This window comes from Trachemys scripta, chromosome 3 (assembly GCF_013100865.1).
Source record: "Trachemys scripta elegans isolate TJP31775 chromosome 3, CAS_Tse_1.0, whole genome shotgun sequence".
NCBI lineage: Eukaryota > Metazoa > Chordata > Testudines > Emydidae > Trachemys > Trachemys scripta.
Window position 1 is genome coordinate 104966107 of NC_048300.1, and position 13125 is coordinate 104979231.

The 13125-nt window shown below is 41.3% G+C and overlaps 1 protein-coding gene across 1 annotated transcript; it reads right to left on the reverse strand.

Annotated features, from left to right (window-relative positions):
- Window positions 1-1407: 1407 nt before the first annotated feature.
- On the reverse strand, window positions 1408-4134 carry TCF21 (transcription factor 21). Its single transcript, XM_034765616.1, has 2 exons — window positions 3500-4134; window positions 1408-1594 (listed from the first exon to the last, which is right to left on the reverse strand). Exons 1-2 carry the CDS (start codon window positions 3947-3949, stop codon window positions 1505-1507), a joined length of 540 nt encoding a protein of 179 aa, XP_034621507.1. The 5' UTR covers window positions 3950-4134; the 3' UTR covers window positions 1408-1504.
- Window positions 4135-13125: the final 8991 nt, after the last annotated feature.

The window sequence follows — 13125 nt, forward strand, 5'->3', positions numbered from 1 at the left end:
TTTTAACTTGTATTTCAGCGGTTGTTGTTTTGTTTTGTTTAGATTTTTGTTCTTGTGCAGTTCTCGTTTCCTGGTAAACTCTTCCTGGCGGAGATAGAGACGGTGTAAGGCAGCGACCAGAAAGCCAATGTTGTCTATTTTCGTAAAGAAAAAGAAAATACCCAGGTATCAAATTGAACTGAAAAAAATATTGAAAGAGCAAGTGAAGCGGAAATTTAAAGCCCCTCTGCTAATAATAACAGTATAAATAACCGAAGACATCTTGTAAACAGTGCGGTCATAACCCTGAAACATTAAACAGCTCGGTGGGATCTGGCGCATCAGCTGCCTGTGGACTTCGCTGGCTCAGGGGAAAGAGCCCGGCGCGGTCTGTTTATTTCAACTTTAATCTCCCACAGACTATCTGATCAATAGAGGGGAAGATGTTTAAATTAAAAATTCTAGGCACCAAGAACCCGGGCCCAGGGGAAATCCTTCCTCTAGCTGCACTTCGTCAATAAGTAACTCATTAACACCTCTTCCCCCAAAACTTAAATTGTCGGGGAGGAAAACCGCCTCCAGAATGGATCAGGCCTCGGATTTTCCTCCCCCGTAGTTACTAAAAGTTAGTCTTTTTAAAACTAAAGTAAGGAGCTAGTCTCGACAATCGATATTAAGGTGTACTTCGCAATAAAACTGCTATGAAAACTCGAGCATCACATGCGGAGCAGCAGGCTGCGAACTTTGTTGCTGGTCAGTTTCAAATTGCAGGCGGCTGCTTTAGAAATGCCTGAATCCCCAATCTGCCAGGTTATTATTGCACTTCAGGGGTAATTCTTTTTCTCCACAAAATATAAAAAAGAAGTGCGAACTGGCAAACAGGCTCCAAACACCGCCATCCTCCCCACCCCCCAAAGGATATAGTCTAAATCTTCTTAATTGGGAAAATAAACACCTTATAATCTGGGGTCAAAGAGTTTTGTTCCCGGATCTATCATCTCACATAAATGTGGTTGCTTTCAGAAGAACCGAGAATGTGGTGTCATTTCACAAAACGCTGAAATGAAAATTAGACCGCTCTGTATTTATTTTCAATAGAAAGGAAGATTTATTCACAGAAATATAGCAAAACCTGTTTGAAGAAAATATATCTATATATCTTTAACGTGAATTACTTTATAGATGTGACTATCAAAGTCAATTATTCTATGAATCTACATATGTCACAATGTATCATACAAAAGATACACATTGGTACGTTCTGTTTGATCTTCCTCGCTATTAGCACTTGAACCAGCAAGGCTGCTTTGCAGGACAATCAACTGTACACGCGTTAATAAAGTTAAATATGTGGGATCTTTGGGGTGGAGTCTTTGCTAATGTACATTTGGTCTCCTCTTTACTGAGGATGAATCCCCTCGTCTCTATAAAGTGTTCCTTGGGGGTGGGGGGGAAGAGTCTCCAGCTTCCCTCTCCATTTCCCCCGCCTTACACACTGAAGATGGTCTCCTAGGCTTGAGGTTGGTCAGGATGCTGTAGGTCCACACAGGCGATTTGTGTTCACCACTTCTTTCAGGTCACTCTCGGGTTTGCCAGCCACCATAAAAGGCCAAGTCTGTAGCAGGAAATGACATGGGATGGGAAAGGGGATAAAAAAAATGGGGTTATCACTATGATATTACAAGTGTTTAGTGAGACTGTGCTACACCAGAACACACGGTCAGAACAGCCTCGCCAAACTTTTATCAGCAATAAAAAGTGGTTGAGCTAGGCAACCAAGTGCCGGGTTAATCATTTCTAGCGATGACTCCGCCGGATTGTACGCAGTGGCAACGCACATAAAAACGCTTAGCCTCCCAAAGTCATTCGTCTCTCTCCCTTGTGATTATATATAGTCCTCCCAGTGATGAATCGTGTTCTATCCATCCCAGAAACCGCTCTCTGTCGCTTTTTAGATAACCGACAGCGTTTTCCTGAGCACATAATTAATACTAGGATATAGGAGTAAAGACAGATCAAAACCGTTCTTCCTAAACTGGGTAATGTCAAGGCACCGCTCTCATGTGCTGCTCCTCTGCTTTTGAAATGAAACCCATCTTACCAAAAGTCTCAGCCTTCTATGCTGTACCGATTACTGTAATTCTACTATTAGAAAGCCAACTCCTGTTGTTCTTACTCGGGAAAAAGTCTCACTGAGGTTAAGGGGAGGTTTAGCTGAGTAAAGAGTGCAGGATTAGACCCATAATTTAAATTATATTATTTCCCCCTCGTTTTACCGCTGCACTAAGAACAGCCTCCTTTAATAGCCTTAGCAACAAAAAGCTGCACACCCGAAAAGATTTTGCCAGGAGTACAAAGGGGTTTCCCTCAGACTGCAGTCTGCCCACTTGTTAGATTGCTGGGTCTACCCACAAGTTAAGATGCAACTATTTAAAAAAGAAATAGCGCAAACCCTTATCAAATCACCTTGTGGATAGCAAACTGCCAGTTATTTTTCTGCTGAGCCCAAAACGTTTGAAAAACAGCTTAAAAAGATCACCCCACTGAACGGCCACAATGTTTGATGAAATTCATTTATCGTGCAATGTCCAAACGTGTATTAAAATTTAAACGCTAAATGAAGAGTAAGAATGATCTATTTTAACCACCGATTTTAGAAAATGTATTCAGTCCTTGTAGCGGCTTGAATTATTACTATTATGGATACGGTTGGCAGTACAGCGAGAATGAATTACACAAACACACACACACACACACGAGAGAGAACTTGTGTTTCATTTATCTTTACTGTACTTCCAACGCTACAGTAATAGCTACAATTACCTAATACATCTTTTGAATCCGTGGTTAAATTAGAAAACTCTCACCTAGGATTTAGAGGATTTTTTTTCTACTCTAAAGTTCTCATTTATAAAAGAAACATCCCGAGAACAGTAAATCCGAGGTAATGAAAGAACAGATCTATGGTGATGTTTAAAAAAGGCAATTTTTTTTTGTGTGTGTGCTATTTTACATCAATAAACACCAGAAAATAAAGAAGAAATGAAGGCTGAATCTTAAGAAATCGGACCTGTTCCTATATACTGAACAATGCTAAAGTACTTAATTGAACGAGAAATCCTGGTTGGATAAATACAATGAACTTGTTACACAGTTTTTTTAGGGACGTCATCCCTCTCCCAACAGTGTGTGTGTAAACGATGTTACTGAATCGATTTGCACAGTTGCAGCGCTTTTGACCTGTCACCCCCTTTTGAGCAGATTAACACAGGAAAAGCTAGTGCCATTATAATGTTAAGATCTTTTTATAAGTCAACTAACAGCGTTTGGGGAGGGAGGTGACTTGGAAGGCGTCTGATTTATTCTAATAAACGCAATAATTCAACGCCCCAAATATACTCTCAGTGGATCTGCCAGCAGTCCCCTCTGAAGGGTGCAACACATGTTGATTTCCCCCTCCCTTCACCTCAGTGATCAAGTGTATTGATGAACTATTAAACGCGACCAGGCAGGAACTTACCAGATTGACTGGGTGAATGTAACCATTTTCGTACTTGTCATTGGCCAGGATCTGTCTCAGGTGAGCAATGTAGCTGGATGCCAGTCTCAAGGTGTCCAGTTTGGAAAGCTTGGTGTCTGGAGGTACCCAGGGCAAAGTGGTCTTAAGCCTCGAGAAAGCTTTGCTGAGTACCCTCATCCTCGCTCTCTCCCTGGCGTTGGCAGCGTTTCTCTGGACTTGCTTCCCCTCTTGGCTCACTCCATTTAAAGGGCTCTTTTTGGTGGGAGCCTTTTTCCTCTTGCCTGGGGCGCCTCTCCCCTTTTGGGGGGACGCATTCTCGCAATTGGAGCCCTCTTCGTTGCTCTCGTTCGACGTCCCAAACTCTTTGTTAGAATCCATTTTCAGGCCATCGCATTCCAGCATTTCCACCTCCTGAAGGTCTTCCACATCGCTGAGCGAGCCAGTGGACATGGTCTGAGAGATGCACAAAGATCAAAGCTTCCTCAGGGGCAGGCGTTGGGTGAATACCTCAGGTTGAGAAGACGTTTCCCCTCGCCCTGGGGTGTGATAGGTTTGCAGGCAAGAGAGGATCCCCGCCCCACCCCCGCTTCTTGCCCGTGTTTGAGTGAGAGAGAAAGCTGAGGAATTTGGTGAGGACACTAGTAATTTATCTGGGGAATAGAGAGGCGGATCCGGCTGCAGCCCAGGGGAGGGGCCCTGTCCGGCCACTGCCTGTTGCTGCTCACCAAATTCACAAACCTCTGCTCAAGAACAGGACGGGAAAACAGGCACCAAAGAAGAGTTCCAGTGATCTCAACATTGTAATTCAAATCTTCCCAACTGGAGCAAGGCAGCTCCCCCCTCCTCTGCCCCTTAGAACTCTGCATGGCTCTCCCTCCTGCCTGCTAGATGACCCAGGCGTCTGGTGTCATCCTTGTCCCTGACTCCTGATGAAAGTTAAAGTGCCTCCTGATCAGGGTGCCCAGAGGATCTACCAGGTAGCTGACTTGGAGATGGATTTTTAACACAGAGCTTCTGAACTGTGTCCTGTAAACTCATCTGAAAGAAATTTGTGGATGATTGTTTGAGAATGCATCCTATTAGGATATACTCTGAAACACGGAAGCTGGGTCCCTTAGTGAAAGCACAGAAATTGAAGCCAGGAGATCTAAATTCTGTTATAGGCTTCCTGTGTGACCGTGGCTAAGCACCTTAATCTCTCTGTGTTTGAGTTTACCCATGTGTAAAATGGGAATAATAACAATAATAAAACAACAACAACAATAATAAATGTAATTAATAATTAATTCTTCCCTAATTCTCAGGTATGCTGTTCAACTTATTTCATCAATATCTGCAAAGCACTTAGAAATTCTTCCAATTGAAGGCCCTGTATAAGTGCAAAGTGATATTATAATTTAATGTTAGAATATTTTCTTTTAATAAGAAATAGAATAAAAATATATACCTGCAAATTGAAATGAAATCAGGAAAAATATTTACCAAATGTTGCAAAGTTTGCATAAAAAGTTGCCTTTAAATAAAACATCAATTTAAATAAATATATTTCTTTCAAAGATTTTGGTACTTATGTTAATATTTATTTTGTTCATTTATATTGTAGAAATAGATCTAGTTGTCTATATTCAGTTTACTGCATGATCCATTATCAAAGACCTGCTGGGAGGTTTGTCTGAGTAAATACAGCATGAGGTGGCCCATAGAGTAAGAATTTCAAAAGAACTCAACTTTGGCCTATTTCTGCTGCTATTGAAGTTGATAGGAATTTTACCACTGATTTTAATGAGTGCAGAGTTAGATCGATACTGAGTGTTTTCATAATCCCACCCATAATGTGTACATGTGTAAATGTTATTAAAACCCATGTAAAGCTTTTTCTGAACTATATATAGTAGATTTTTAAAAGCACTCATCTCTGGCCTAACTCCACTTCCACTGAAGTCAATGGTTACATGCCTCTGTCCCTGGAGGGGGCAAGTGTAGAGGGAGCTCCATAGAAAAGTAAATGCAGCCTGTTGTATTTCCTTCCCTATCTTGTCCCCTCCCCACACATAGATCTTGGACCAAAAATAAGTCTCTCTGGAGATTGGGTTGTGCATATGTGTGGGAGGAGAGAACAGGACTACAGAAAAGCAGATCCACATATGGGTGGTGCCCTCTGAACGTACTATCTGGTCCCCAGGGAAAACAATTACTTAGTAGACTTAATCACAATGTGTAACTTAATTGCTCCAGGCCTGATCGAAAGCTCCTTGAAAACAGGAGAAAGACTCTCATTGGCTTCCGTGAGCACTGCATCAGGCCCTTTGTCCACACTTCTAAAATAACCCTCAAACCAACATAATATTTAGGGGATACTGTGATGCTAAATTAGTAAATGATGGTATAGTGGTCTGAGATCTTCAGATGAGAGTTTTTATAGAGGAACAAATATTATTAAATATAGATTTTAATAAGCAATGAAAGTATCTCTTACCTCTTCATCCATTTAGGTTTTCCCTTAGTTATATAAGCCAGAAAAAGAAGTGCAGATCTAAACTTTAAACCAGTCCTTGCCATTTGGCTGCAAGATAACACCCCCTACTCAGAATAGGATAAGAATATTAAGATATCATATCTTCAAGCTCTGGGATCTGTTGGGAATTCACTAACCTCTAATGTCATGTTATGTTAACTGTGCCCTGTTTGCGTTTTCCCTGTGCTATAAACTAAACAAATTGTCAGCATATCAGCTCTAATGAATGAATTAGGATTTCTTTCTTTATAACATCCTTGTTACAGATCCAAAAATTACTAATCACCAGCATGGAGATTTATGAGCTTTCTTATTTTCTGTGCCTGATTGTTGTTTGTGCAGGTGGAGATTTAAATGACCATATCCACTGCAAAGATTTATGGCCTAAGTGATTGATGTTATTAACCAGCAACAGGATTCTTCCCAGAACAGGGATGACAGAAATATCAAGTTGAAGGTGCGTGTTTCTTTGAGCACAAGTGACCACAGAGTGCAATATGTAAAGCACAAGAAAAGCACAGAAAATAGTAAAAGGATATCAAGCAGTATGTCTCCATAGGCTTTCAGTTAAGTGACTTTTAACTGCATCCTAGAAATTTCTCAAAGTCTTGACTAGACGGGAAAGCAAAAATAATTTTCAGATTTTATGAAAACATCTAAAACACATGCTAATAAATACATTATAAAATGCATCTTCACACACATACAGTATGAATCTGAATTTTAGAGACAGTGTGCATCTTTGGCTTTCATTGACTTCAAATGGAGTTTTGAGTCCTCAGCACTTCTGAAAATCAAACTAATATAGATTGTATTTTTTTATAAAAATGGATACAGAGGGTGTGGGTGTATACATGCATACACATGCACATATACTCTGAAAATCAGAATAATCTAGATCATATTTTTAATATAGAAACATATGGAGTGTATATATATATATATGCTTTTTTGTGTGTGTGTGATTAATTTTGTAATAGTCTTCATTGAGAAATAGACAATGAAAAGTACAAAAAGTTAAATGATTTACAGCTTGTATATGTTTCCAAATCCCACACATTTCACAGGATATCCAATAGAATTAGGCAATTATGCTGTTTTACAACTCATCAAAGCCACAAAGCCAGACACTACAAAAGCAGACAATACTTCATAGACATAACATGTTAGAGGGGTTGTGGTAGTGGTGATGGTAGTGGTGGGGGGTCCTCAGGCTTAAGACAGATGAATGCTGCCCTGCAGAATTGGATTCTGTCCCTGTTTCTGCCACAGAGTTCTCATGGAATGCTGGGCAAGTCATGAAACCAATCTTTTCAAAGGTGGTCACTAATTGTGTGTTCCTTATTTTCTGGGTACCCAACGTGAGACCCTGGGATCTGTTTTGCAGAAGTGCTGAACACTCACAGCTGGAACTGAAGTCAGTGGGAATAGTGCTTTGAACATATCAAGCGCTAGAGAAAGTTAAATACTGTGAAGAAGCAGGTCTTAAGAGTCTCAGATTGGGCACCCCAAATTGGTGGTCACATTTGACTTTAATCTCTCTGGCCCAGATCCTCAGAGGTATTTAGGATCCAAACTTCCATTGAAATAAAATACCAAAATACCTTTGAGGATCTGGGCCTCTGTGGCTCAGCTCCCCATCCACCTGCAGCTTCTCACCCCAGTCCCAGTCTCTTTGTCCAACCAGTCCCAGTATCTCCCACTGGGCTCCTCATCCAATCTCAGTCTCTCCACACACCTTCCCTAGCTACTTGTCTCAGTCTGTTTGTCCAGCCAGTCACAGTTCTCCCCTTGCACCCTGGATCCCTGTCAGATATGTCTTGTCTTCCCATAGCTCTGTTCACCCCTGTTGGTTTTCAGTCCCAGTCTCCTTATCCAGCCATTCCCAGTTTCCTCCAGTCCCCAGTATCAGCTCTTTGATCCCAACAGGCTCCCAGTCTTCCTCCCTTGTTTCCCTTCCTGGCTCCCAGTCTCCTCGTCCAATCAGTCCCAACTTCCCTTTTCTCCTCACCCTGCTCTCAGCCCTCATCTCTCCCCAGCTCTCTGTCCCAGTCTCCTTACCCAGACACTCCAAGCATCTCCTTCCTGGGCTCTCAGTCCCAGTCTCCTTATGCAACCAGTCCAGTGTCCCTCAGCTCCTAGTCTTTGTCTCCTCCATTCCTATCCCAATCTTCTTGCCCAGCCCCTGTCCCTCTGCCCTAGCTCTCAGTCCCAGTTTCTCTCTCTCTATCCCCCGCATCAGCCTCCCGTTGCTGTCTCCCTGCTTCCACTAGGCTCCTTATCCTAATGTACTCCTCCCCCCACTCCATATGCCTCTTGTCCTCTCTGCACCTTTCTCCTCAACACTGCCTGGCATCAGAAGGGAATAATTGAGATCACAGGTGAGACAGGACCCCACGGTTCTAGTACCTTGTATAGTTCCAATTTTCATTATATAATTTTTACAAAAAAATCTTTTGGGGCTGACAGTGCTCATAGTCGTGTTTGGTCTCAGCTAAAAGCTAAATCTGAGAGAGTAGAATGACCCAAAAAACCCCATACAATGCTACATGCTAATTTTAAATAGCTATCATCATGATAATAATTACATACAAAAAACTACATTAAAAGAACCTTAGGTTTACAAAATCAAGCAATCAAAAGTTAGGAAATGCCAGAATTAACGTTGTCCTTGCAACACTAATTTGGCTCCTTTTGTGCCTACGCTTTATGATACAGTTTTTAATTACATGATCACATGCTATTTTTTCTACAGGACCCCTGCCTCATTCAGTGCACCAGAGTTGTGTAGTGAAGGAGGTTGTTGTCTGTAGGATCCTGCCACACTTGCTGAAGGAGTTGGAAGGCATCTAGTGAATGAGACAGGAAACTGCAAGAAGAGAAAGGATGCTCTTGTTTTTAAGGCAGCCAAATGATATCCTGGAGAATTGGTGCAAAAGGCACATCCCTGACACCAGAGTGAGTCCCCTGCCAAATGTTAAGTTCCTGCTCCAAAGCATGGAGATGGTAGGGCTTTTCAACAAAATGGCTGTAAGAATTGTTTATCATGGGCCACGCAACATATTTTTTCCCTAACCTCATCCTGTAAAATAGCTGAACCATTTCTGCTGAATTAACAAACAAACAAACAAACAGATCAAGCCACCATGGAAAATTTCAGACAGAATTCTTAAAATTTGCCAAAATAATAAGCAATTGAAAACAGGGTTTTATAATGGTAACTGTCAGGCAATCTTATATATAGGTCATCATCTATAATTGTCTAGATTCTGCCACTCTTACTCATGTAGAATAGTATCTTACTAGTTATGCAGTCCCATTGAAATCAACAAAGCTTCCCACAAAGTGATACTCCATGAATAAGAGTGGCAGAATAGGAACAGGGTTGACTTCAGGTGATATTAACGTTCAAAACAGAAGCTGGAAACAAAGGAAGTGTGCGTGCATTTGTGGCCCTAGTTATGAAGCCTGCAGTCATGTCCCTCGTGTGACTCACTTCCTGCCTCTGTGACAGGTCTCAGATAAGTACTACTGGGAATCCTTTTGCCTTGCTGGGTTAAGTTTGTATGGGATCTATTAATTACCTTTACTGGTGAACAGCACAAAATGTAGAGGCATATTTATAACAGCAGAAGATGGATACATTTTTCCTTCAAGAGATACATTACAATTATAGGCACACACAAACAAGTAGTTTCAGTATTATCACCAATATAAGTTTATCATCATAAGTTACCATTTGTGCTGTCCATGAGCAAATGAACAAGCTTACAATTTGCTTTTCACAACCATGCACGCAAATAAGCCTTGATCTCTCCAACGTTTGTAGGAGCCAAACACAAAAAGGGTGTGAGCACGGCTGATGCACATGCATTTTAAAATGCAAGCAAGAACTCACAGACAATGATGTGTAGTATCCGCCCATCTGTGCTACACAGCATATTATCTAATGCTTACAGGATGCATCTCAGAAACATTGCCACATAGTTGACATTATAAATCACAGGTCCCTCTACCAAATGCTCAAAAGAGAAGTATGCAAGAAGCAATATATTTCATGAAAAATTATCACTGAAGGATTAAAGAGCAGACATAACTGTTTTTATTTTGAATATCTCTTTTCATACTGTTTCTATGTTGGCTAATTCTTTGCATTTTTGTGGTTTTAAAACACGATGAAGCTTGTTGATAAGAAATAATTTCCCCCTTTTGTCTTCCAATAGTTAGTACCTTGGACACAGTTGTGAAAGATGGTTTCAGCTTCTTGAAAAAATGGAAAAGCAGGATGCAAATGCCCAGACCTTGTTGTCATTGTTGGGGTGTGTGTGAGAGGGGGAATCACAACAATTTTGGTGGGTTTTGTTTCTTTGGCCACACACACACACACACACACACACACACACACACACACACAGCCTGATTTGCAGAGGGGTTGAGAATCTGAAGCTCCTATTGACTTGAACTTCGTAAAATCAGGCCCCAGGATAGGGTGACCAGATGTCCCAATTTTATAGGGACAGTCCCAATTTTTGGGTCTTTTTCTTATATAGGGTCCTATTACCCCCACCCCTGTCCTGATTTTCTCACACTTGCTGTCTGGTCACCCTACCCCAGGAGTATCCATCTTTTGTCAAGATAGGGGCTGCAGTGGCAACTTTCCAAGATGTCAAGGGACACAGGTATGTGGTATAAAATGCAACAGATTACAGCTGCTACTCTCACCCTTAATAGACTGGGTCATTCTATGTCCTCCATCTACATCCAAATTAAGCACCACATGCTGGGACCCATTGTTTTCATGGGCTGGATTTCTCTCTTACAGGTGGAGTTGGCCACAAATTGCACTGTAGGCCTCCATGGGCTCCACTGGGCATGTAGGGTGCCATTCTCCCACCTCTGATATGGGGCCACATTAAGCCTCCAGAGGCACATGTACAGCTCCACTGAAATCAATGGGAGATCCATGCCCATCAAAGCCAGTATTCAGCTGAAAATGGTACTACAACAAACCAGAAAACTAGTTACATACATACACACACATATATGTGATTGCATGCAGGGACATGGATTTGCTCAACTCAGTAGTTTCTTGGAGATGTGTGTGTATGCATGGCTCTGAGCTGGTAACAATTAGCCAGAACAAATGGAGCTGGGGCCAGGGGTACACAGAGGAAAGCAAATGTTGCATCTCCTAGGGGGTGCAGAGACCACAGTCACCCTGCACTCCTTTAAGCTCTGACAGGCCTTGTACATGTCTCACAAACAATGACTCTCCTAGCTCCTGGCACACCCCCAAAGTGGGGTCATGGCTGTTTGCCACAATCCAGCCCTTTGGTTTTATGATGCGTCTAATAGATGGAGAGCTGTAATACATATAGAAAACATGGTTGTTTTAGAAAGCAGTGTTGCAAAAGCACATAATAAAACTCAATGTATGTAATTTAGAGAAAAACAGTTTTTAAAAACGAAATGGGGAAGAGAATAAAAAGACTAGAAAAACGTGTGTGTGTGTGTGTATGTATGTTTGTGTGTGCGTCTGTGGTGTGTGTGTGTGTGCGCATGTGCATGCTGAAGGGGAATTTAGCATGGTTGGGAAAGGACTGAAGAACTAAAATTACAGGAGAAGTGAGAGGAAAAGATGACAAAAACTACAGAGTGGAAAGGAGATCTTTCTTCCCCCATACTACTACTCCATAAGTATAGCTAGGTACAGATCATATAGATATAGAGGCCAAGATTTTCCAAATAAACTAGAGATCTGAATGCCTGTGCTTTAGATGTCCATCTTGAGACCCTTTAAAGAGGCCTAATTTTCAGAACGTGCACCCCCTTTCTGAAAATCAGGCCTCTTTAAGGTGTATCAAGTTGGGCGCCCCAAAACTGAGGAATGAAAATCACTAGTCACTTCAAAAGAGCTGGGCCGCAGATTATTTTTTAAACAATTTTCTAGGCGGCTAGTATGGAAAATCATACTCACAAGCATCCTGCTACCAATTTCCATTAATTTTCCTCTACAACTGTTCTTCTTGCCCATTCCTGGTGTGAATCGTACTCTTTGAGGCTGCTATCTTCTACAAATACACCTCTACCTCGATATAACGCTGTCCTCGGGAGCCAAAAAATCTTACCGGGTTATAAGTGAAACTGCGTTATATCGAACTTGCTTTGATCCACTGGAGTGCGCAGCCCTGCCCCCCTGGAGCGCTGCTTTACTGCATTATATCCGAATTCGTGTTATATCGGGTCACGTTATATCAGGGTAGAGGTGTAATAATCCTTTTCCCTGAGAAGCCTCTCACTGGGGTAGTGTAGAAGAAATATTTCTCCACTCTTCTGGGGATTATTTGAGGGCACACCATTGCATCTTAAATAATATTATCTTACAGTTAGGGTGCCTTTCATCCTAGGTTATCCCCAAATTTTAGGAATTTGACCAAGACATATGAGTTAACACAGTGGTCTTTGCTAGCATATCCCAAGGAAGGATTACGTCCTAGACCTGGACTTGCTTATCTTGGGAGATCTGCTGAGATCACAGCCCAAGGTGATATGGGTAGAAGGCATCTCTCTTTAAATGATGCCTTTTAAAAGTTTTAGTTCTTGCTGTATATTTTTATCCCATAAATTTATATGGGTTTAATGTATTTTAATTTGTTCTGTCATCTCTAAAACAAGCTAATGGTAAATCTTACATTTAAATCTGAACTTCTTTGATTATAATTTATGAGGAGAATTTAGATAGGATATGGAATATCCCCCATAATCAAGGAACATTTTGGTAGAGCTTGAAATCATGTGACATTGAGGCAAATTGTACTGTGCTGCAAATGTACATCATGGTTTGTTAGGGGGAAAATCCTGATCCAACTGTTTTTGAACTAAACAAAGATATAAATGTGATCATTGTGGCAAATATTGCAATCCCATGCAATATCTTTGGGGACCATATTACTTTAAGTTCATATATCTCTATGGGCCAGGGATTGTATGCAACTCCATTGGGAGGGTTACCACAACTCCTTCAGGAACCAAATATAGTGGAAGATGATTAAGGTGATTCATATAGGTTGTAAAGAGACAAGGTGGGTGAGGTAATATCTTTTATTGGACC

Bases quoted from the DNA above. Each gene is read 5' to 3' on its own strand.
- TCF21 (XM_034765616.1), bottom strand. From the start codon at position 3,949: ATGTCCACTGGCTCGCTCAGCGATGTGGAAGACCTTCAGGAGGTGGAA. The intron at 1,595-3,499 runs GTAAGTTCCTGC...TTCCTGCTACAG, and splicing joins ACATTCACCCAGTCAATCTG to ACTTGGCCTTTTATGGTGGC.